Here is a 25865-nt window from a genome sequence, read left to right as displayed (position 1 = left end):
GACCAAGTTACGAAGTCTGAAGTATTAAGTGTCAGAAAATGGGCGGATAAAATATTTAAAAATCTGAAAAGAAGCGGACGATTCCTAGCTAATATGAACATTTTAAAATTGGAATGGAGTCTCTAGGTGAACATTTGAGGAAGAAGATAGGTCCCAAAGTTTGCAGAGAATAAGAAAGAAAGAAAGAAAGAAAGAAAGAAAGAAAGAAAGAAAGAAAGAAAGAAAGAAAGAAAGAAAGAAAGAAACTTAAGAACAATAGTTGAGCGCTGCCTGCAGCACTCACCTAATTATCGGACATATTGCAACCTACGGTCCAAAACCTTGGCAAATGGACCATCTTGGTTCTAACTGCTAGCTGGGTGCGGGAACTGAATGTGGCATTCAGTTCCCCCACCCACAGCCAAGAAGGCCACTAGGGGAGTAAGGCCCATACAACTAGGCATTCAAGTGTCCTTAATGGGAACCCAGTATAGGCATCTGCTCTAGGTCCACCTGCACGGCCACAACGTTTATACACAAGGGGAAGGCCATCATGCTGCTCACCTTGTACACCTGCCCATAGGTGCCATTTCCTACGACCTCGACAAGCTCGAAGATCCCAGCTGGATCCTGGTGGCCATACAAGGGAGGAAAAAGAACAAGGGAATCAGGACAGGGAATCTGAAGCCATTTTAAAAAGAAATGCTCTGATGGCACAAACACAAAAATTATATGTAATTTTCATATCAATTTGACAGAATAACAAACATTAACATTTGGCGGCATAGCACTTACAATCTGATACAAATGTCCCATAAACATGTAGCACTCCACATTACGTCCATAACACTCTCAACACCAGGTCTATTCAACTCAAAAATTAGATGGCGTTGCTTTCCTCCCCTGAGACAGGTGGGGGAAGAACAACAGACCTAGCTCTACTTCTTGAGCACGGCGGCACAGGAAGGCTCTCTGTGCATGATGTGTGGGCCGGATGCTACCTCGGCTCACAACGTGCATCTTCCCACTTTCATCTGGATACTATTACTGTGTGTGTACACTACAGAAGTATCTAGCAACAAACATCAGCTTCTAGGGAGTAGATGCCCGTGCTTTTTGTTTGACCAGCAAAAATAAATAAATAAATAAAAGGCTTTATGGTGAGGCCGAAACAATTGCTCCAGCTGGCTGGTGGAGTTCTGCTTTAAGGGTGTTGTTGTATACACAGGGTTGGAGTATATAGCAAAAATAATTTGCTAGAGCTTAGCTGCCTGTGGGCTTTTTTTCTTAATGTTTTGAAAATGGCTTTTGTGTGAGGAGGAAGCAATGGTGAGCTGCTTGATTGAGCATCTTCAGGGTTTAAACTAAATGGGGCCATGGAGAGAGAGAGAGAGAGAGAGAGAGAGAGAGAGAGAGAGAGAGAGAGAGAGAGAGAGAGAGAGAGAGAGAGAGAGAGAGAGAGAGAGAGAGAGAGAGAGAGAGAGAGAGAGAGGGGGGGGGGGGGGGGGGGGGGGGGGGGCGGGGAGGGGGGGGGTAGAGCGACTGTACGGAGGGTAATGCAATTATCCAGAGGGTGGAAGGATAGAAACGGCAGCATCGCCCACGTATAACGCACAATAATATGAGAGGGACGGAAGTGATGAGAGAGGGGGGAAGGGTGGCAATACATTTACAGAGAGTCGTTACACTAGTGCGGCCGACAGCCATCGGAGAGGGCGGACAACAATAACAATAAGTGGCCCACCAATTAAAAACATTTGGAGTTATGTGGTCATGGGATCAAAGTGGACTGTTCAGTGACGTCTGTGGTGCTGAAATTTAGCCAATGTGCTGCTGGTAGTCAGGCTACATCAACATACGTTGGGAAGGAGCTGCGTCGAAGTTCACAGACTTTCTTATATCTTTGCTTAAGGAATGTAACGCTTCAGCCTTTTTGAGCTCAAAATTAACTCAGGCGAAATATTGGCAGGCGGCCGCAGCCCGTCCGAAAGCGTCAAGGTGACTGCCACTGGCAGCGCTCAGGAGAACTCACAGAACACGGCTAACGGCTCGAAAAATATGAAACCGGCCCCGAGTACAGTAATACTCTGCCTGAAAGGCTTAGTGTCAAGTCAACTACATAACTTTCCTGTCAAATATGATTTTTTCAGTTCAGTTATTGATAAAGCATGACCCTATAATTTACTATACTATATAATTAGAAAACATGCATTTCCGTTTTAGAGATTAGAATGCATTTCTCCAATGATGATATTGTCCAAGTAACTGCATGATCGCCACAAAAACAACCATGGAAAAGGCCCTGCTGCAATGTCCACACACATTAGCCATTGAAAACCGCCACACACACACACACACACACACACACACACACACACACACACACACACACACACACACACACACACACACACACACACACACACACACACACACACACACACACACACACACACACACACACAACACACCCCTTGCACCAAGCCAACTTAGACTATCTGCATCCACCCAGCAGAGAGGTAACTAGAGGGAGTGCAATCTAATAACTGAACGCATTCAACTGTCAACAGGAAACCTGCAGCAGAGCATGATCAATGAGCACGTCTGGGGACATTCATAACATTGTGGTGAAACCATACAGGATCGTATGAACACAGGGATTTGCATGCCATCTACTTTGCCAAAAGTAAGCAAATTCCCTAAGTCATCTAGCCCTTAATTGTTATCCAAGAGTCATCTATTCACCAAGTGTGTCAAAAACTGCTGCATCTAAATCATAACCACGCAACTTCCACTACAGTTAAATGATGTGTGATGATGCCAACTTTGCAAATCTCAGATAAGCCCATAACATTGAAACATATGAGAGATACTTCTGACATCTCCAAAGCCTGCAGCTAATTCGCACACAGTTGGCTACCAACTTTTATCATTTTGGGAATTATCAAACCACATTCCCATACGTTTTTCTCCACACTTTGTCTGTTTAAACTTGTGAAAACATTATGAATACAAACCTGCACAAAACCTAAATACAGAGTGGATATTGCTGTTGTAGAAAGTACAACTTGGCCTTGAACACACACATGTAGGCTAGAAACAGTTGACCAAACAGCTGCTGGGTGATAGGACACCTCGAGAGTGTAAGGCAGCCCAGTAGAGGCTATTTACTGTACTTTTTTACTGTTCTACGTGCTGTAAACTGCCCCGAGATTTAATCACGATTGGTTTGAATTGACTATCATTTCCAGGGGATTCAAGAGCAGGCCATTGATGTTTAACTAATGTGGAGAGTAATTTACCCGAAGACTAGCAGTAATTCTCTAATATAGCTGAAGTATTTGTCTACTTTTAACATTATCATAATAATCTACATACTTTTGTCAGGTAGACTGCTGAATGTCCTCAGAAATGCTAATCCTATATGTTCAGCTGATGGACAGGGTGAGAATGTAAAAAAGGTGATGGTGGTCTATAATTATAAGTATATAAGGCTACTCATAATTTCAAAATGAACACAGTTCGCTGATTTTGATATCGATTGGACCCTTACAGAGAGGTTGAACTTTAAAGCTACTTTGTATGTACTGCAAGTGTACATGCACACACATTTATGTGAAACATTGTTTAATGTAGCTATGCCGTTTTTGAGCGAATGATAGCCCTTACTTTTTCAGATGAACCATTTCCAAAGACCAGTTGACCAAAAATAGCGTTATGCCTTGCATACAGACATCCATACAATATTTTCACATACAAATGGCTGATTATGATATTATTGTTGTTCAGCAAGCCACTGTCACACTTTCTATGACACTTAATTAAAGAAACACATGTGCAGAATGGTTCAGCCTCAGTTCTAACACATAAAGCATATATCCTTGAATATCCAAGTTGGATCAGTAGGCCACTAGTGTATTGTTTCAAATCCAATATGTGGCAAGATGCATCACTTATGAATCTCTTATTAACAACACTATTGTAGCTGCTTCTTCTTGGTTTATTGATCTTCTCATCCACTACATACATTTTATTCATTGGCATGCCTCTTGGGTAAGATACAACTTCCAAGCTTCTCTTAAGAGCAGAAGATAGGCCACGAAACACCCCATGTTGTAATTTAGTTTCTGCTAAGCTGCCTGGCTTCACAGAAAAACCCTGATTCATGTCAAACACAAGGCAACCAAAAATAGGATAAACATTAAACGGAGAAACGATCAAGGGAAGTCCCCCAGACGGGTGTTATTATTACTGTGACATGACTTACCCTCAGAGCTGCAAGGTCTATGTCGTCCAGGCTTCGTGTGGGGGCGTTTTCAGACATGGCTGCAAAACTTGGACGGTCAGCTCACAAGTTAGCCGGAAAAATAAAAACGAAGAAGCCTATTCTAGGTAGTCGCCTGTGCTCGTCCAAACCACCGCCTCTCAGAAAGACATTGAACACAATCGATGGTCCAAATGGGTGTGATGCGGCTGAAAAAACAGCTTTAGACCCGCGACCACATCGCCGCCGCAGATCCGCAGACTGTGCAGGCAGACGCACCCAGGGCTCCTAACTCTCCTAATCACCGCTATACGCGTTATTATGTGTCGTGTGTCTTACCTGACAAATACGAAAACGTCCACCCTTCCCTTACGGCAATTCCACCTACGAAAACACGAATGATAGACACCAGTGGTGTAGCCCGGCAGCGTTGGAGGGTTAGCTGTTGAATGCGATGGAAACTGAAAAACGAAGGGCTTCAGTGTTGTAACGCACATCCAGCGTTGATAAACACCTTGCTGCTACTGCGTTCATTTTACGCACATGACGCACCGCCGCTGCTGCTGCTTCATGACAGCCCCGCAGAGGAGGTGTACGGAGACGTCCGAGTCGCCCGCTAGTACACCCGATGCACCTGAGATGTAATATCGATCGAGTGGAGTTAGTTACCTCTGTGCAAAACAATGTCTATCATGTGAAGACGTCTGGAGTGATGGCGCCGATGAAACGTCCCGATTCTCGTCTCTACGCCAAAGATTTACGAAGTAAAAACAACCAGGATTGGAATTTGTACGCGTTGGTGGGTTTGATATTTGATAAGGATGTTGTACAACTTGTAAGCACTTTAATATCGATTCGATTCGGAATCGGACAAAGGAGAAAATTTGGATCTGGAGTCAGGTGCGAATGTGTGACGTTATGACCGAGCTAGCCGAGGAGCTACCGAGCTAAACCTCCCAACCGTCAACTTTCCCTCTCGTCCCATGTTGTTGTTTTTTGGTCAGCAGCTTCTACTTCTGCCCCTTCAACGTTTCTCCTTCAAAACAATTGGCCCAAAAACAAAAAAATATCCCAAGTTTCACCAACTTCTAGTGTATAATCCAAGGTTGCGCGTCATTGCGTCGCCGTAACTTCAACCAGCGGCGGTCCACTTCATATCACGACGTGTTTTGATGTCTATTTCAGTGTTGCCAGATTGGGCCCGATTTAGCGCTGCAGCCAGTTTCGCTAGAATGTGCGGGAAATATGGCCAAATCTGGCAATACTGGTCCTTGTCTCCTTTACGCCCCAGCGCAGTGGGCGTGCTCCGGTCAGGCTGCAGATACGATTGGCTGCCCTGATCGACACTCCTCAAGTGCTCGCTTCCTCACCACTACGGCGCTTACTCAGGGATAAATAACGTCAACCCAATGGCAAACTTGTGCGATGACTTTTCAATGCGAACTGAACGCTGGAAGATAGCCCGTACGATAGGTCCATGGTACGAACAATGGTCCGCAAATCATCATGTGTAAACATTCTCATACTTAAAATCGATTGGGAAGAAGTACAATTAAAATAAATAAATGCAGCACTATCATCATTTGGTAAGTGTTATTTAAAGAACAGCAATATTCAATCTGGTTCGGATGTTTATTATACTATATTATATATAATTATATTGAATATAAGAATCTAATAAATAAAACACTGAAGTTTCTTCTCGAAAGATTCTGAGTAAGAAGGCATTCTCTTTCAAGAATTTCTAATTGGATAGTAGCCTAGATATGCCACATTTTGTGGGGGCCTGAAATAAAACAGGGAACCCACCCAGTGGATGCGTCCTCATAAAAATATAATACAGACAGACCAAATATAACAAAAGAACGAAGGTATCAATAGGTTAGAAAGGTTTTTTATTAGTTTTGTATTAATAAATAATAGAAACAATATGATTGTGGCAATATGAAATATTAGATCAGTAAATATAAAGTACAGTGTGTTTAACAGTCATATAAATGTATTTAATATAAAAGCACAATCCATTCCCGGTTTGAAATCTTAAAATCTAGAGATATACCGATTATAGCATGATATTGTATATATGCAAATTGTTAATTTAACAAAACAGCTGAAATTCTCAGGATAATTATGTGATAGAAAAAACATTTTTATAGTGCTGTATAACTCCCCCCTGCTGGTCTGACGGAATTATGGGACTTAACGTATTTACTGATAGAAGTTGGCAGGATTAAAACAAAGTTAGGAATGTTGTATTACAATGTTAAAATGCTTAATAATTAAAAGGCACCCAGTGCAACTTTATGTAAACATTCAATGAAAAATAAACATTCAATTTCTAGTCTTTTTTACACGTAGTAAGTTTCAATAACTCCATACCATTACATATCGACATTCAAGGAGCAAAGATGAGACGTCGTTGTGTGGTGAGAACTGATAGAAAATCGTAAACAACAACAATCGCCGGTGGGGAGAAGCCATTTTTCCATTGACTGGAAGCCTGCTTTATTTAATGTAGGTTACAAAAAATAAAGAAAATGGCGGCATTGTTGTTGTTATCGATTTTGTATCAGTTCTCACCACACAACGACGTCTCATCTTTGCTGCTTAAATGTCGGTATGTAATGGTATGGAGTTATTGAAACTTACTACGTGTAAAAAAGACTAGAAATTGAATGTTTATTTTTAAGCCTCGAAAGTTGCACTGGGTGACTTTAAGGCCCATGATGGCCAAAAGATTACAAAAGCATTATGTAGGCATGCTGAATGTTAGGTGGAGTATAAAATTATCAATAAAGTTCTATACCAACAAACATGACTTGATTCAAAGGTCAATGCTCGAAAACATGGAAACGTTTGTCCCCCTTGGATGAAAAAAAAATGCAGACGATTTCTATGTTTCTGCTCATTACTATAAGTCATCACAGTAATACCATATAAAAGAAAAAACGATTTCTAACAAAAGTGCTGCCTTTGTAAGTAGTTACCAGTGATACCACTTTTTTCTGTGGAATGACATTACAATAGTTACCCGCTACGGTGACAAATAAGTCATAAGAATAATAGGAAAATAAAGAAAGGCAAGAAATCAGAATGGCCCAAATCGATATCATATGAGTTTAACAATGCAGTAGAAAAATATATACACTTTATCTGTAATCTAGTGTTTTCGGGAGTGTCTAACTGATGTGCAACAACTGGGTCCTTAATTATAGTGGTACTGATCCTTACAAACTAATCTTTAAAGTTTCTACTTTGAGTGTAAACATGTCTATGCACACATAAACATATATGTAGACATTCAAGGTAGATGGCCCATGGGAACTGCATTATTACAGGATTACAGAAGCAGATATCTTTATCCAACTGAACAATTGGGAGTGACCGAAATGTTCTACAGCCAAAGAAATCAAACTGGACTGCAGTATTATTCACCTGGTTGTCATGGTGACATCTTAAAATGTATATTATCAATGCAAGCTGCATTCAAATATCCTTAATAATCCTTCCACCAGTATTTGCCCTTTCAGTTGGATACGGAAAATCGTTGGGGTGTTGGTTCTGACAAATTCTATTTCAGTCTTTTATGCGATAGGTTTTGAGCTAGCCAGCAAGTCCTGTTGAACATGGTTAAACGGGACCCCCCCATCCCCCGTCAATCATTCATGTCTCATACGCTGGTGTCCAATCTTTATTTTAGCTACCATCCACTCAGCTCTTCCCTCTTTGTGTCAGTCGCCATAACAACCACAAATGTTCTGACAGATTTGCTGGCACTGCAGTGAGAGAGAGAGAGAGAGAGAGAGAGAGAGAGAGAGAGAGAGAGAGAGAGAGAGAGAGAGAGAGAGAGAGAGAGAGAGAGAGAGAGAGAGAGAGAATATTTCCTCCCACCCTCCCGAGATGCTTGCTAGAATAAATGTACACCATGTACCCAAATCCACTGAGATGTGCGAATCTTGTTACAACATGGAAATTAAGGTTCAGATGTTCATTTACATCATTATCATCACGGTGGTTCAGATGACCTCTAGCCAAAGAATAATCAATCTCTTACAAAAAATATTCATGAAATAAACCGTGCATACACGGTTTATTAAATGAATTGATTTCAGGAAAAAAAAAAAGAAAAAAGTTTTTAGTTTAGGTTTTCATTGGTATTAACTTTTTTTCAAAACATAGAAAAGAACTATATAAAATATTTGTTTTGTGAGTATTATTAGAGACTTGGCCTTTAAATTCTTCCAGTTCACGCTTACCTAACTTTTAATAAGGCTTCTTAACCAAAAAAAAGCCACGCAAAACTGATCATTTCAGACCATATATAAAAATATATATCACATAGTATCAAAAAATTCCTCAGATGAATGACTTAATTTGGACCGGAGGTTATTGTATTTGAATGCATTCCAAGGAAAACCCAAAGCCAACTCCTCGCCCTCAACAAAAGCCCTATTGTCACACAGCGCATGCCAATGTACAGAGATTAGCACAGGCCGCAAAGACAAAACATGAGGTCATTGTTAGTCATACGGTTTCCAGGCCGCAGATTACAGGGAGTGGGGGGGGGGGGGGGATTAAAAACGATTTTGAAAACGAGCAATATTGTCATCAAGTGGTGGAGGGTGAGAAGAGCTAATTTCCTGTTATGGACGCTTCATATAACAGGGTTGGTTCTTCTGCAGGGTGGAGGCGCTGGGGCAGTCTAGAGGGTAGGAGGGGGATAAGAGGATGTTCACAGAGACGTAAGAGACATTGTTAGGGGGAAATACATGTTATTTTAAATTGACGTTGTCATAATCACACTAAGATTAGGAAAGCCAAGATTTAATAGCTAATAGTTTGCCAGCGTGTTGATATAATTTGATTATAAAATTACATTTAAATGTTTGACATGTACACTTTATACAATGCATCAGCACTCCCAGTGTAGCGACTACATTACAGTTATTGTTTTGTAATCAATATACAAATCATCCAGTACAGCAGCATTGGGTGAGTTAGTAGATATATAGCAGCACTCCAGCGGGGGTCTTTAGTATCCTCGGGGGCGTACGGTTAATGTAATAGTCCAGTACAGGAGCAGTGGGCGAGTGAGTACTGGTAGAACTATAGTAGGACTCTATAAGTGTGGTATTATTACGCTAACTCTGCTCTCTTTAGTAACACTCAAGGGGGATGATTAAGAGTTCAGCTCAGGAACAGTGGGCGAGTTAGTGCTAGTCTCCTCAAGTAATACTCCAACAGGTCTCTGGGGAGGGGGCAGTTATAGTTATAGTCTAGAACAACAGGTGTTGGTGAGTTAATGGTACTCAAGCCGTTCTCTAGTAGTACTCAAGCCGTTCTCTAGTAGTACTCAAGCCGTTCTCTAGTAGTACTCAAGCCGTTCTCTAGTAGTACTCAAGCCGTTCTCTAGTAGTACTCAAGCCGTTCTCTAGTAGTACTCAAGCCGTTCTCTAGTAGTACTCAAGCCGTTCTCTAGTAGTACTCAAGCCGTTCTCTAGTAGTACTCAAACCGTTCTCTAGTAGTACTCAAGCAGTTCTCTAGTAGTACTCAAGCCGTTCTCTAGTAGTACTCAAGCCGTTCTCTAGTAGTACTCAAACAGTTCTCTAGTAGTACTCAAGCCGTTCTCTAGTAGTACTCAAGCCGTTCTCTAGTAGTACTCAAGCAGTTCTCTAGTAGTACTCAAGCAGTTCTCTAGTAGTACTCAAGCAGTTCTCTAGTAGTACTCAAGCCGTTCTCTAGTAGTACTCAAGCCGTTCTCTAGTAGTACTCAAGCAGTTCTCTAGTAGTACTCAAGCAGTTCTCTAGTAGTACTCAAGCAGTTCTCTAGTAGTACTCAAGCCGTTCTCTAGTAGTACTCAAGCAGTTCTCTAGTAGTACTCAAACAGTTCTCTAGTAGTACTCAAACAGTTCTCTAGTAGTACTCAAACAGTTCTCTAGTAGTACTCAAACAGTTCTCTAGTAGTACTCAAGCAGTTCTCTAGTAGTACTCTAGCATTTCTACAGTAGTATTCAAGCAGTCCTACGGTATGGTTCTCTAGTAGTACTCTGGCAGTTCTCTAGTAGTACTCGAGCATTTCTACAGTATAGTACTCTGGCAGTACTCTGGCAGTACTCCGGCGGGCCTCACCTTCATGCTGGCCCTCAGGTCCACAGCCCCACCGGCACAATGCCCTCTCTGCTGTTGAGCGGGGGCAGCAGGTTCTCCTCACACAGGAACTGCAGCGGGAAATGGACCAGGAGGCCCCGCACGGCCCTCAGCTCCTCGCGCGCCTGCTGGGGGTCCGCGTCGCACAGGCGCTCCTTGCCGGCGTTCTCCCTCAGCTCCCGCATGTTGTGCACCGAGTTAGAGGGCAGGCAGCAGAACACCTGGGGGGGCGGGGACAGGGGGGCCGGGTTTGGGCTGTTAGACGTCGTGTGGTCATGGGTACGGTCGTGCACCGTTACCACGGCGACACAACGTCTAACAGCCCAAACACCTCTGCCCTCATCCCGCCCCCCGGGTGTTCTGCTGCCTGGGGCGGGACAGGACGCGGCGTTTGGGCAGTCGGAACTCCTGTACGGTCGCCGTGGTAACGGTCTTCCGGGGGGACGGTCCTCGCGGCTTCAGAAGCGGCGGTTCATGGCGACTGTAAATTCGACTTTGGGGTGACTTATTAAGGGTTACCCGAGGGATCGTCAATGCTCGGCCTTGGTTCTATGAACATCCTTACTGTAGACAGCCATATATTGTTTTTGCACCTTCTTTTGACAAATAAATACAGATAAAGATAAAACCGTCTGCTAAATGCCTTTATTATAAATGTAAATGGCTAGGTTAGACGATGCCCCTGTACTGCCCATTATTTAAATGCACTGAAAAGTGCCAAAAGTGTTAACCTTTCAATGTGAACATGCAGTAGCCGTTCCAGTACCTTCTCATAAATGGCGGCGTTCAATTTAGCCGCCGCATTCCAGCCCAAAAAGAAGAATTCGTCGCAGATGGGATCGTCGATGTTGATGCTGGGCTCTGAGGCTGCTCCCACTAGAACCCTGCAAGAGAAAACACACAGCTCCCCGGCATTAGCTGTGGAATAACCTCGTTCCACCCGATAAGAGGTCACCGGGTGACAGTTTCATTGATGAACGACACATGATAGCAGTGTTGGTGGTCAGCCAACAAGTCAAGTCAAGTCAGGCCAGGTCAAGAAAAATTGTGTAGCCCTCGATCACAATCACACTCCCTAAGGGCCTCAGGAGCCTTCATTATACAACACTCTGTGGATATGGCACGTGTGGATGTATATATATGAGAAGTAATATTTATTTTCCCGACTTGACCTTCCATCCACACTTAAACGAGATTTTAAAACGCTGGTAGTTTGAGTTGAAACTGCTCGTAGGTATGTTGAGGGCGTAACCCAAAGAATGTCCATTGAACCGATGATGTGCGGACACCGTGACAGTACTAGACCGTGTGGCGGCCCTCACCTGAAGCACTCCTTGCGCAGGGCCAGGGCGAGGGGCCCGGCCTGGTACTCCTTCCCGTCCATGAGGGAGGGAACCCTGTCCTCGTCCTCCACCAGCACCGCCAGTTCACTGTCCCGTTGGCCCAGCATGCTGCGGTCGTTGATGTTGGCAGAGCCTGCGGTTAAAAACACACAGCAAGGGCTCTGTGGTCACACACCTAGGGGCCCGCTTCAGGTAGCATGTAGCACGGCTATCTTTACACTGAAACAAGAACTCAAACTGGATTTGAGAACAGATGCTTTCAACACGGAGGAACAGTTTAACCTGAGGAACGAGTGCTCATGCTTCAAAAGCCATCACCTATCACACCCTGAAAATGTCCTTGATAAAAAGGGACTAGTTGAAGCCTTTCTGCCCTTTGCCAGACAGTTGTTATTTTGACAAAACAGCATTATAGTAGATGTACTATACTATACCAAATATGTGAATAATATTTAATACCGAAATCATGAGCCATTCAACTAAATGTCAGCTGGATTTGAAGCCAGCCCTGACGGACATGCTGCATTGGTTTCATAAAGATCCTCATTCTCTCTTTGTGCCTTTGATGACGGCTAATGAATGAGGCTGGAGCGGCAGTGACTCACCGATGATGTAACGGCGGTCGTCTGCGATGAGGGTCTTGCTGTGGACGTAAATGAGCTCTGTTACGGGGGCGTCGGCCAGCCTGCCGTGCGTCCTGAGGCCACATAGGGTGATGTACTCCGTCCACTTGCCCTCCACTGGGGAGGGGGTTCAGCAGGGTAAAATAACTATATTAGTCACTGCGACGACAACAAGCGCAATCAGCAATATTTAAATTTTATTGGAGGTTGTGTGCATGCAGGATTTGAATTTGAAAAGTCATGAAGAGTGGTGAAAGATGAAGACGGAGACCTGGGAGCCAGACAACTAGTGCCAGTACCTTCTGTTTAACGACGCAAAACAAGAGTGGAAAGAGAAAGACACAGAAAAACACAAGGGTTTAACGGTGACGTGGGGAGGCTGCTCGGGAAGCCTTATGATTTGGTGTTTCTTTCAGTTGAAAAGGAAAAGGAGACTGACCTTCTCTCAGTCGGGTCAGGATGGAGTGTTCTCCCCTGCACATGGTCCTGCAGCGTGAGACATACAAGGAGTTCGACTGTCAGTTGCTCAATAAAGTGTGTAGGATTCGCCCTATGTTCTGTTTTTAAATAATGCCTTACAGCAAAGCAGAATTCTTAGATGATTTAATTTCCTACAGGTACAGTGTGTAGGATACCCATCAGGTACAGTGTGTACATAAGGGATCGAACCCACTGCCTTTGGCTTTGGGTCGAACCAACTGAACACGACCCTGAGCTGCTCTCTATTCAACAGGAATTGTTTCTGGCCCGACTGACACACTTCTGTCTCGGTCTTGAGGAGAAGGAAAGGGGACTCCACCCACCTGAAGGTGAAGTGCAGGATGGCCTGGATGGCGTTTCCTCCGCCCTCGTTGATGTCTCCCTCGAACCCGGGCAGCAGTGGCACCACCACAAACACTCGGTAGGTCTTCTGCTCACTAATAAGAGTCATCAATGGTCAGCACACACCCCCAGCAAACATCTTACACCAGGGTCAATTTACTTTATACCAAACTGAGGCGTTTTGCCTCCTGTCACTCATTCATTAATATGTATTCGTCCTCTTTCGACTGATACATAATTGATTATTCAGGCTTTTCAAAGAGCCTTTTTGTAAACAGTATCTACAGCTGCCTATCTTGCTCTGTAGCTTTGTGATTGAAGTACTACAGTCTGAATCATACAGCAGTGCTACAGTCTAAGAGTATTACTAAGCAAAGGGTAGAACTAGAGTCTATTATATAATTATCAGTCGAGTATTACACAGCAGTACTAAACTTATAGACTGATAAGTGAGCCTCACACAGCAGCATTAGAGTCTAGGAGCTTCATACAGCAGCACTAGAGTCTAGGAGCCTCACACAGCAGCATTAGAGTCTAGGAGCCTCACACAGCAGCATTAGAGTCTAGGAGCTTCATACAGCAGCACTAGAGTCTAGGAGCCTCACACAGCAGCATTAGAGTCTAGGAGCTTCATACAGCAGCACTAGAGTCTAGGAGCCTCACACAGCAGCATTAGAGTCTAGGAGCTTCATACAGCAGCACTAGAGTCTAGGAGTTTCATACAGCAGCATTAGAGTCTAGGAGCCTCACACAGCAGCATTAGAGTCTAGGAGCTTCATACAGCAGCACTAGAGTCTAGGAGCTTCATACAGCAGCACTAGAGTCTAGGAGCCTCACACAGCAGCATTAGAGTCTAGGAGCTTCATACAGCAGCACTAGAGTCTAGGAGCTTCATACAGCAGCACTAGAGTCTAGGAGCCTCACACAGCAGTAGAGGCAGCAGTAGAGGCAGCAGGGTGAGGCAGGCGGTTACCTGTGAGCCCTGAGGATTCTGTTCACGATGGCGTCCCCGATCCCATTGTAGACGCTCTTGTCGTCCGCACAGCTGATGAAGAACTGGTTCTGGGGGACCACAGGGATGAAGATGGATGATAGTATTATCAATAGTATGAGGGATCAGATGCACACACTATGCGATCAAGGAAAAAGAGCAATCTTTTCTAATATGATAGTCTATCAATTTGGAAATCAAGTATCACGTAACCTTTTGTTCACTGTCTTTTTTGTTTCACAAATGATGTGGATAGAGCCGGGATCCGCAACGTGTAATTGGCTAGTAACAGCGAACACATACTCGTCCAGCAGTAGCAAACTGTATAAAAGTGCCTGTAAATGTTTCCAATCGATACTGATTAGACTTGCCACTGTAGAAATACCCTTATTATTAAAATGTGTTTCTGAAAGCCTCAACCACACGGCGGAAAGATTGAGTTTCACTTTGACGGGATATCTCTGTAACCAAGCAGGGAACTGCCCCCCCCCCGCTCTGTGCCGTCTCTCCCCGCAGAGGCTCTGCTACAACAGAGTGCAACTCCAGGCTCCCAGACTACCTCGATGTAAACGTAGTGCTCGCTCTTCTCGATGACGTCCACGTAGGCGTTCAGGATGGACTGCTCACAGGTTCCTGCGGACCAGCGGTCCACAGAACGCAACACCTGCACCAATCAGAGGAGAGGAAACAGACATTTTTTTCTTTATGAACTTTGTTCTTATTGAGTTTGATTTAACCATAACATAGAGCACTTGATAGTGAGGATTGATAAAGTGTAGAGCTAGGAATCATTTTGAAAAAGAGAGTAAGGTATCGTACAAAAGCAAGACAAGAAAAGTGAGCAAGAGTGTAGTTTGTCCTGATTTGAACTCTTGGCTAACAGCACTGTTTTATTGGCGTCTCTTCAAGTGAACAGCACTTTCTTAGTCATCGTCCACTCTGCTGACCATTGGGTTAGTGAAGGAATGCCCTTTTTCTCACTTCCCCCTCTAAAGCAGTTTTTTGGCTTACATTAAAGGGGGTTATAATCAGCGGATTCATTTGTATTAATATTGACAAGCTAGTTAATCATGTTTCACGTCCACGTTTATCTGTGCTGTTGTGAGTACTCCTCTTCATTGATATCTTCATTAAGTATTTGAAACAGTTTTTTACTTGGTTGCAAAAAAACAACACAACATTTAATTGTGTTGTTAATTCATGTTCCTCATCTCAAAACCAAGCCTTAAAACCAATTCCTGAGAATCCCACCGAGAACAAAACTATTTCATCCCCAAACCCCCAAAAGAGTAACCTTCCTGCTTTCTCAGATGGCTAGCCATGCCTTCCAACAATGGTCTTCACTTCCTGATCAGAAGAGCCAGAGGTCTTCCTCCGTGCTGCAGCTGCTTACAGCCTAATGGCCCTCTGTTAATCCGCCTTTGGGGAGTGACCCGGGACATCTCCAACAAGGAGAACTCATTAGAGAACAGCTTGTGTGTTGCTGTGCAACACACCGCTACACTTCCTGACTGCTGGTTTGGGTTTATGGTGGTGTTGTTGTTTGACCTCTCTGCAGACAGGCTGGCCTTGTGGCAGCAGCTGTGGTCTCCAGGTTGATAATGTGGTGCGTTGCGGCTCCATAAGGCTCGGGTCGGAGCAGTTGCTAGGGGGGAGTCGATGGACTGGGAACCGACAGTGTCTGCATTGTGGCGGCTTCCCGATGCATGTTTCAGTGTATTAGTATCGATCAGAGACCGCACAATAAAGTCCACTCACGTATTGATTGATTATTCCGATATTTTTTTCTTGTTCGGTTGAAATCCTATTCAATAGATGCAGTAATTAAGTGGGAATCAATCAAGCCGGATAGGAATCAAGTGCAGTTTCTGCTCGAGTTCACACAGCAGCACGTTAAGTACCTGTACTGTCGCCCTGCCGGAGCCGGGCACCGTGAAGGGCAACTTTTCTGCAGTGCTGTGGGACTTGGGCAGAAGGCAAGGGTAGAAGTCGTCTTTGTACTTGTTCTTGAAGGTCTGATGCAGACGTAAAAAACAAAAAGGTAGTTCATCTCTAAGCGTTTTGTCATTCTCCCGTCCACGGGGTACAAAAGAGCATTTTTCAGAAGAGAAGCTGGACCTTGGTGAAGTTCCACCTCTGGATGAAGTGGCGGGCCACGTCCCTGGCTGCTTTGCCGTGGATGGCTGCGGAAAAGTCCCGCCACGGCATGCGGGGCACTTGAGTCCGATCGATGTTATCTTGTGGAGGGAAGGAAGGGACAGAGGCTACACTGTTGGCTGTTCTGTGACCGTAATAGAGATGGGAGCTTGAGGTTGGGGGTTCTGGGGGGGGGGGGCGTACCTTCAAAGGGACGGTCCAGCTGAACCCAGTCCTTGCGGATGAAGTTGCTGTAGTCTTTGCCGAGCCAGAGCTTAGTGTTCTCAGCCAAGTCCTTTGGATCAAGGGCTTCTGGGGGCTCGGACGCCGTGGCTGTGGCCGGGCCATCGGGGACATCATTCCCCTAGGAACAAGAAGCATCATGACACAGTCAACTCATTGTTTGGATCAAGGAGTGGCTTGTCCAGTAGATCCTAGACTAGATTTGACTTTTGGTGAACCGGTTTCTGGGAAGAACAATCTCCCTGGCGGTGTCATGGTTGATGATGCTCTTCCACACTGCCGAAATGTCAGTACCACCCTCGGTCATCTATGGTGAAGAAGACCAATCTACGGAGGGGACACCTGCAGTACTTTCTGCAATCCACACTTCTGGGACCTCTCTGACTCTCCCTCCCGCTAAGACTTATATTAGGTGCCTACTATTATTAAAGGTTTGCAGTCGTCAAAAAAGTATGGAAGTCGGAGAGGTTCCATTTGAGGTGCTTGGGATAAATCTGCTTGCTGAGAATGAAGTATAACAGCTCTTAGTTATGATGAATGATAACGGGTGGATAGGCTAATGTAGCGTTGGGCCCAGTGGCCTGGCAGTATGCACCGAAATGATGGTATCAAATACCTCTGCGTGTGGAAAAAGCTCGTTTGGAGCTCATTTGTATATCTTGCCATGCAACTCAATTATCAAAATTCACCTCTCCAAAAGGAAAAGGTTGTCTTAGAGATATATAGACAAGGTAAGAGCAAACACTTATCATCGTCGTTGAAGATCACCCAGCAAACACACTTGTGCGTAATTAGAGGACACTTAAACCAATGTGTTTCCACCCCTTGATGGGTTTGAAGCTCTCACTTGTGTCGAGATGAAGGCTGGATAATGTTGTAGCCATGGTGATCAACTCCCAGTCGAAAGCTACAGGGTTTGATCCCACCATGTCCACGGTCTCCCCGAGACCCTAAAGGCCTAACACCCCGCCTACTTCCTATTGACATCTCTTTGAATTCACTGATGTTTTGGATTAAAGTTGACTAAAAAGTCTTGCTTTCCCCCTACCTGGGTCACATGGTTGCTCTGATCCGTGGAGCCCAGGTCTGTCAGGCGGTACTGGCTGTCGTCCCAACGACCGAACGCTAGGTCCAGACCCCCCACGAAGGCCACAGACTGGTCGATGGCCACCATCTTCTCGTGGTGGGCCCACAGGATGACCACCGAAGACACATCCGGGTGGCGCATCACCTGAGGGGGAGGATGAAGACATGTGAGACAATAGATTGCATTGCGGAAACAATGAGGCCATTGCATAGATGGGAGGGTCGACAGAAAATGTGTCCTTTATTGTTTATTCACTTCCCTACTTATTCAAGTAAATACAAAATGTCAGCCGTTTATAGGTTCAGAAAGGTTCAGCAAGCAAATGAATGACTTTGGGCTCGACAAGTTGATAGGTCGAAATCAATACCCCAGAGAACAACTGTTGAGGCCGAATTCATTTTAAATTCAGCTCAAGTCATTTGTGTCGCCCGTTTCTTAGTGGCGGGTAAAAACTGGTTGAATGAGGGCGTTGAAATGTAGTTAAACCGGTTCAAATAATCTCAAGTTACAACCATAAGAGTCAGCCTCCGGGATTGGTTTATTCCCTGGAAGTCTAAGCAGGAAGGAAACCGTTTAGCGATGACATTGGACAGACCTTGATGTTGGGGTGCATATCCATCAGAGTCCTCTTGCTGTGCCCACTGTTGATGCCCAGCGCCAACTCCACCTCTTTATAAAGGAGCACACACACCTTGACGCCTTGCTCCTGCACAGAGATAACCAGAAGCAGAAGAAAAATGTGCTTAATGTTGAAATTGAAGAAGGAAGGCTGGAGTAGAAGATGATTAAAAGAGCCACCGTACTGCTTTGCGTTTGAGAATCTCATCTAGACGCCAGCGAGTGTCTGTGGCAGGCCTCTTCAGAAACACTTCAGGGCTTAGCCTGAGAGAGAGAGAGAGAAATCCACTTTTATACCAAAAAGCTCACAAAAACTGAATGATGAAAATGTAGATTTTGGTTCATGCGTTTGGTTGGCCACTCACCACCAGTCAGTGATGAAGATCTCTTCTTTGGCTTGTTCGAGGGCATCGGCCAGGTCTGAGAAGTAACCGCTGCCGTTCACGTACCTTAAAAACAATGTAAAGGATACATTTTAGAAGGCAGTAAAATGTAATCGTTAAACAATACACCAATCTTGGACCATGACGACACGCTCCGTCACACTGCACATGTGTCACCATTTAGTGAGGGTGTTCTCCCGCGGCATGGCGAAGCCTTCGTAGCGCTGCCATCTGACGAAGTCACAGGCCACCGTGATATTGTCAATTTCATGGCTCCACCAGTGGGCCTGTCGGTAATTACTGCACTTGATGATCAGGTTTCTACAAGGAGGAGTCAAGAGGAAAGACTTTAGAAACAATATTCAATTGAGATTTTGAATTAATGAGAGGACAGTGAAGCTATTTCAGGCTAGTTATTTCCATAGCCTGAAGTCAGAAAATGGAACATGATCAATGGAATTAGTCGATCTAGATTTATTCTTTTTACACGTAACAAAACATGGAAGGATTATTCAGGAGGAAAGCACAGTACAGATATGTTTGTTTCCATCAAATGTAGATACGATCCATGGAAAAATGTGTTCATCTAACAGCTAACATTGAATAATAATAACTAAGAATCTGAACTCCTAACACACAAAACATACAAAGTCCTCCATTGCATTCCCCGTAGAAAGTGAAAGCAAAACCAAATGACGAATAATTACCGTGTAAAGTTTTCGATGCACACGCCGTGCTTTGTGTCGGTGTAAGAGTTGCCCACTTTGACCTTGAGCTCGGGGTCAAAGAGCAGGACGAAGGAGATGACCCCGTGGTCGCGGTTCATGTACAGCATGAAAGAGTCCTTGACCACCAGCCACCGCCGGGACCAGCGGTAGCAGAACTGGTGGTGCCCGATGCAGTTCAGGCCCTGGATGCGATGACCGCCGGATCTCTTGAAGATGGGCCCCTCCCTGGAACAAAAGATAAGTACTCTGAGACTCCACATACAAACTCACTCTCCAGTATTCTCGTTTGCTTTGGTTATAAACATGGTCTTGTTTTTGTCAGCGCGACTGTTCTTACAGGCCTTTGGCCCCAAGGTCATTGATGAAAGAAAGAGCACTGACATCGAGGAATTCCAGCTGAAACAAATAAAGAACAAAACATAAATTTACAGCTTGTGTGTGTGTATGTGTTTGCGTGTGTGTGTGTTTGCGCGTGTGTGTGTTTGCGCGTGTGTGTGCGTGTGCGTGTGTGTGTTTGCGCACGTGTGTGTGTGTGTGTGTGTGTGTCCTCACCATGCCGTGATCATTCTTGCAGAACTCATTTTCCAGGAGTCCGTTCAAGTATTCCTCCAGATATTTCTGCAGTTATAATGAGGAAGTTAGACACTGAATGTTCAAACTACATCTTATTTCCAGGAACAAAGATGACTCCGTAGCTCATCCAATAGGACTACAACTAATCAAAGCCTGGATCAGCTCGGACCACTTCTCTGGATCCTTTTGGTGCTTGAGATCTGTTGTGTGTATGCCTCAGGTCTCAGATCTGTTGTGTGTATGCCTCAGGTCTCAGGTCTGAGATCTGTTGTGTGTATGCCTCAGGTCTCAGGTCTGAGATCTGTTGTGTGTATGCCTCAGGTCTCAGGTCTGAGATCTGTTGTGTGTATGCCTCAGGTCTCAGGTCTGAGATCTGTTGTGTGTATGCCTCAGGTCTCAGGTCTGAGATCTGTTGTGTGTATGCCTCAGGTCTCAGGTCTGAGATCTGTTGTGTGCATGCCTCAGATCTCAGGTCTGAGATCTGTTGATTGTATGCCTCAGGTCCCAGGTCTCCCTGTAATGTCCCGGTGACTGCTCTCCTGGTGCGCGGTGATTGGATGTTGTGTCATACCGGCTTGCTGGAGGTTCTCCGACCCCTGTCGGAGCTGTTGAGGTTGGGCATCTCCGCCGACATTGTCCGCAGCTGTTGCCTCGCCTTTGCAAATCTAGAGAAACGTTTTGAATATTCAATGCAGCCATGGATAAACATCGAGAGAAATCAAAGCCAGCCAGTGTGCAGCGGCCGCGCCCATCACTTTTAAACAAATACCACATCACTGTACAGGTCAGTCGGCGGCTTATCTGGATCTTTCTCTCATATTTCCGTGTAAGCAGAGAGGTGCGCCGCCCACCTGCCCAGGGGCATGAAGTGCATCAGCATCTTGTGCTTGTAGAGGTCTCGATGGAGCTCCTGGAAGCGCCGATACTTCCTCTTGACCGTCCAGGTAAAGGGCCCATGGGTCAGCCGCACCGTGTACAGGGTGCACACACTCACCTGGCCAGAGAACCACGCGTTCACGTTAGCGTTTAGCTTGTTAGCATGCTCGTACGACGACAGGCCAACCAGCGCAGAGAAAGACAAAGTCAGACTTCAATGTCAAAGGAGGGTATGCAAAACAATGAAAGCATTACATACTCCATGCATACTGTATGGAAACTATCTGTTTTGTCGAACTTATCCATTCAGTAGTTTGCTGGGATAGTTTACTTTTTAAACAGGTGAAACACCAATAACTTAATCTCCGCAACATTTCCAGCACTTCGTTATCAGAGGTAGATCCGTGGTTTGATGTCTTGGAAGTTCATTAAAATGAAGGAGAAGGAGGATGGCCCCTCAGCGATGATGATGCTTCAAACACTCCATCCAATCACTCAACTCGTAGATCAACTTACTTAACAACACACCTCACTTATCTCTCCATCACGAAGACATATACCTTAAAGAATGTAAGGTACATGAAGGCTGTGCCGGTAGTGGCCTTTATATCACCCTCTAAACTGTGGATACTCAAAACACTTAACAATAGGGGCCTCCTTAACCCATTTTCCAAACGCAAATCCAAACACTGAATGCCCTGAAAACCCTGCATGGCAGGGGCCAGCTAGTCGCGAGCGGCTGCGGTTAGGCGTCTTGCTCAGGGACACCTTGACACTTCAGCGTGGGCGAACCGGAGATGATGGAACCAGCAACCTTCAGTTGCCTGATGACCTGTTGTACCTCCTGAGCTACTGTCGTGCTCCTCCCAGATGTAAAAGATAAAGCGTCTACCTTGGATCGTGTCGTATGTCTCTCTGTGCTCTCCACTCTGCAGGTGATGGGGGCTCCCGTCATGAGTATAGGCACCCCGATCTTCTTCACATCCAACAGGGCGTGCACCACGAGGAAAGGCCGGCCCTCTGGGAGTTGGGGTTTAAAACGGGTCATTTCTCAGTTAAGAATACTTCATCATGAATCCGGTTTATTTGATTCACTTTAAGGTGGGAATACAGAACAATATTTATGGTACAATTTTAAACATGATTTTCCACAGATACACAGGAACACATTTTCAACTAGTGCAGGGGTTTAGGATTCTGAATCTGTAGCCTTCCGATCACAGCCTGCTGTCTGTCCAAGCAGACCCGATTCCAGTCATTAATATTAAATATAACAATAAACTTGTCGACCAATTTGAACGCGATCCTGTAAATTGGGCTGGTTAACAACAGCATCCGTTACAAGTGCGCCTGCCCAATCAGTGAATAGCAGCCATTAAATCTGTGAAACATGTTAGCTGGTGAGGTTTGTAAAAGCCTTCTTGAGTGTTCCCAGCTCTGTGTCAGTTCAGGAGCATTTCATAATTGCTCTGCTCACCACCGTTATTCATGAGGCCGTCCACCTCCTCTGGACTCAGGTTGTGTTGGTCCTTGGAGAAGCGCCTCATGTCCAGCGTGGGGGCCACGGAGCAGACCGCCAGGGGCTCAATCTCGTTCCCATCAGCGCTCGCCATTGCTCCAGTCACTCGCTGGTCTGCTGTCAAAACGAAACAATGAGGGATACTATAGGTGTGTGTGTGTGTGTGTGTGTGTGTGTGTGTGTGTGTGTGTGTGTGTGTGTGTGTTCATGGATAGAATGGAGTGGTTTTCAATAGCCAAATCAGGGCATCTTCCCTCTTCATCGTCTTTGATTGATATAGTCTTTTTCATACAGGATTGCATTACATATGATTCGTTTCTGGGTATGTTACAGTTGGTTGAATTTGAGCTAACAAGTCATATTAATCTCGTTACAGTGTGGTTCACCTTATCTTCCAATCCTTTGTATCCCTGATCCCATTATTGATGTCTGAATTAACGTGTCGATTGGCCGCCGTTTGAAATTACATCCCATAGGCTGCAGTGCCTATGGTCTTGTCTTGCATGTTCCATTGACCCATTCATTAGTGATGTTTACTTAGGTTTCATATCCATTCATATTACAGGTTGTAGGTCAAATGTTACAAGACATTAGGAAGATAAATAACGATCAATATCATTTTGGATTTCCGTCTCTACACCATTACACAACCACGTCTACGCTTATTGTGAAGTGTCTTGGGAGGCTGATGAGGTTGGCATAACTAGTAGGCTATAAACGATCTACCTGAGTGTCTAGTCTTTCGACACCAAGGTACAGGTCAGCCGAGTCATGCTCGAGACGTCCTATATACATACAATGTATAATAGCTTAAGTTCTGCACACATGATTTACATCATCCATTCGCCCGTTCAGACACCGACGACGGGGTTAACCACGCAGGGCGACAGCCAGCTCGTCAGGAGCTGTCAGGGTGAGGCGACACACTCAGCTAGGAGGGGCCTGCATCCAACTAGCTTTTACGGTTACCAGTCAAACCGCTCTACATCCTTAGCCACATGCCTGCCGCCAGAAGCGAGGTAAAGGCACCACGTCATTTTTAATCGACAACCATCTACTGATGTTAGGACTGATGTTAAAGCTGGAGGATCGCCAATGCCTTACAGTATCAAGTAGAATACTGTGGCTGGCTACTGCCATGATACTTTAATATATTCTACATACTGCAAAATAAGATTAAATTGTCAGAAAACACCATTCCAAGTCAAAATGTAAGGTAAACACGCAAATACTGAAACAAATTAATGTAGACCATGATCACAAAACAAGCAACAAGACGCTGAATCCACTCTTTGCTTTCACTAAAACCTTTCCTTACTTAAACCTTTAGTAGGCCTACCTTGTTTTATTAAAACCTGTCCCATTGTACTGCGTTACAATGAATTGTTATCTATCAGTGTGCCTCTTTAATGGATTTCATTGAGTTGTGTACTCGTCTCCTTTTTGTGAACATTACAACACAACATATGGAGCTGTCAAAACACATATGGATGTAAAAGGAGACTTTATAAACCGCTTGAAGCTGCTTTGTGAAGCCCGAGGGATTTCCTCTTAAAATAAAATCAGATGGCTTAACTTTTACTTTTTTAGTAGCCTGCTGCTCTGGGCTGCTTCCTCGCCTCCACCCTTTTTTCATTTCCCTGCAGCGCCACATGCCACCAAGACATTAAGATGATCTTAATCTAGCACGTATTGTGATTTAAGGTTTCTGCTTTTCCAAAAGGAAGACCCTGATCTAATGGTGGATAGGTCGGGTTACCTTGCAAATTTAACCCGCATTCAGTTCAGTAAACCTGGCAGACAATCGAGCTGAACAACAATACACAAAAGGGGTTGAGCCTCTATAATCATACTTACTTAACAAATGGAAGCGCACATCCACGATTAAAGGGAAACCCAAGGAGACAGTCGACTTGACTGACTGAGAACTATATGATGGATCAACCCGAGCCGAAGCTGTTCACAACAACATGTTTCATGAACGACGACTGGTGGTGATGCACTTCAGGTCCCTCCCAGTGAGGAATGAACCACGACAGATCATAGCGCAAAGGGATTGGGGAAACGCATCTGTAATACTTTGCTAATTTAACAGCCTGTATATGCATCATAAACTAAAGAAACCATTGGACAAATCATTTGTCATCAAAATAGAGGAATGCAGTGTGTGCAGCTTTGCCAGTGCCAGTAGGCTACCATGCACGTCACGTCGTGTACGTGAGAAAGCCAACACTTGCAGCAGCTCCCACGATAGGTGGAGCAGACAAGGACAAGTCCAAACTGGACTGCATCCGGGCAAGGAATACCAATGGGATTGGCAGCATTCCTTCAATTCAATGGGAAAACATGGGAAGTTTCTATAACTCCCCATGGTCAATCCTGGACGTTGGACATTGTATGTAAAAGGTTGGACGTTGCACGTTTGACGTTTAATTGAGAAATAAATCCATTGTACAGATTGATTATAAGTATCGCGTTTGTTAATTAGCTGTACCAATTTGTTTTTGCTTATGACAGACCAGGATGAGACTTGGTTAAGGTTAAATAGTATTACAATATATGTATATGAAATAGATTTTATATTTTTGAGAAACTTAAATAAATATGGTGCTAAGCCTTCCATTTAAGACCACTTAAAAAAAAACAGATATGAAATGGAAGTTTGCTCTAAGGTCAATGGGGCCCTCTACCGGACACATAGATGGATGAGCCTATCAATTACAAATAAGAGATTGCCCTTTTCAACAAAAATTAAACGTGTACAATAATCGATACATCCGTGACATTAATATAGTAATAAAAAATAAGTTTTTTACTTCATGATTCAACATAAGAAGCAAACAAACAAAGTATTATACAATTATAATTATTATTACTAATATGTTTACTTGAAAAATTGTCAAACATGATGTTAGTATTTCTGAAGCATCCATTGCAGGACCACTGCAAGAGGAGATTTTTACGAGCATATGTGTATAAATACATACACAGTATATACGATGGCATAGGTCATCCGCAGGTCAGGGTCCTTAAAGAAAACTTCAAAACTTTTGCCCGTGCATTTTATTTTTAACGGTCAACACACAGCATACCAACCCAGTTGCCTCGGCCTTCTGTTCTTGGGGCTTTAGTTAGGCCTATTCCTGTCGGCAAGATGTTTTACTGCCTCTCTCGTTCACTAATTCAAGCTGTAGCTGAGATCTGTGCCTGGTACTGCTTCGTGCTTGTTCATGTGCAAAATGTTACAGCCAAAAGTAAACAGTGAAAATAGAATGTCACATACCTACCAATACCCAAATCACACTATTTGAATAGTGTGTTTGTTTGTTTGTTTGTTTGCAAGGTGCCCGCTATAGATTGAATAGTATTAATGAATACGTAGTCCTATATTATTAGATATATATCTATATCTGTTTTACTTTCTGCAAATGAATGCATGCACTGCTACATATAATTACATTTTAGCCAACAATGTATTTTTTAAAGGAATTGAACATGCTGATATAAATTTAAACACAAAATACAAAGCCA

General features: G+C 44.3%; 2 protein-coding genes across 4 annotated transcripts in view; both read right to left on the bottom strand.

Moving 5' to 3' along the window:
• mink1 (misshapen-like kinase 1) overlaps nt 1-5466 on the bottom strand; it is a 35657-nt gene extending 30191 nt beyond the window's left edge. The window contains 2 exon segments of the mRNA XM_060056614.1: nt 544-609; nt 4247-5466. Of these exon segments, the coding sequence (XP_059912597.1) occupies nt 544-609; nt 4247-4303 (123 nt within the window). The 5' untranslated portion in view covers nt 4304-5466.
• Nucleotides 5467-6117: 651 nt separating this feature from the next.
• Nucleotides 6118-24561, bottom strand: pld2 (phospholipase D2). 3 transcript variants are annotated; one of them, XM_060056616.1, is made up of 25 exons: nt 24192-24559; nt 22293-22451; nt 21708-21835; nt 20791-20933; nt 20511-20604; nt 19919-19984; nt 19704-19762; nt 19346-19591; nt 18816-18959; nt 18621-18704; nt 18441-18519; nt 18233-18343; nt 17599-17781; nt 16512-16671; nt 16290-16408; nt 16073-16186; nt 14731-14835; nt 14154-14242; nt 13162-13275; nt 12798-12844; nt 12341-12475; nt 11715-11868; nt 11159-11276; nt 10375-10613; nt 6118-8945 (listed from the first exon to the last, which is right to left on the bottom strand). In XM_060056616.1, exons 2-24 carry the CDS (start codon nt 22426-22428, stop codon nt 10389-10391), a joined length of 2853 nt encoding a protein of 950 aa, XP_059912599.1. In that variant the 5' UTR covers nt 22429-22451; nt 24192-24559; the 3' UTR covers nt 6118-8945; nt 10375-10388. The 3 variants fall into 3 exon arrangements, with proteins under 3 accessions (XP_059912599.1, XP_059912598.1, XP_059912600.1); XM_060056615.1 differs by having other exon boundaries at nt 22293-22448; XM_060056617.1 differs by lacking the exons at nt 6118-8945; nt 10375-10613; nt 11159-11276; nt 11715-11868; nt 12341-12475 and adding an exon at nt 12516-12660 and having other exon boundaries at nt 22293-22448; nt 24192-24561.
• Nucleotides 24562-25865: the final 1304 nt, after the last annotated feature.

This window comes from Gadus macrocephalus, chromosome 7 (assembly GCF_031168955.1).
Source record: "Gadus macrocephalus chromosome 7, ASM3116895v1".
NCBI classification, from domain to species: Eukaryota; Metazoa; Chordata; class Actinopteri; order Gadiformes; family Gadidae; genus Gadus; species Gadus macrocephalus.
The sequence above is the reverse complement of the archived record's forward strand: the minus strand, read 5'-3'. Positions and strand labels throughout refer to the sequence as shown.

Coding starts and splice junctions, on each gene's coding strand:
- pld2 (XM_060056616.1), bottom strand. CDS start 22,428: ATGGCGAGCGCTGATGGGAACGAGATTGAGCCCCTGGCGGTCTGCTCC. Junction 19,592..19,703: donor GACCTTGGGGCCAAAGGCCT/GTAAGAACAGTC, acceptor CTTTTGTTCCAG/GGAGGGGCCCATCTTCAAGA. Junction 18,344..18,440: donor AGATTCTCAAACGCAAAGCA/GTACGGTGGCTC, acceptor ATCTCTGTGCAG/GAGCAAGGCGTCAAGGTGTG.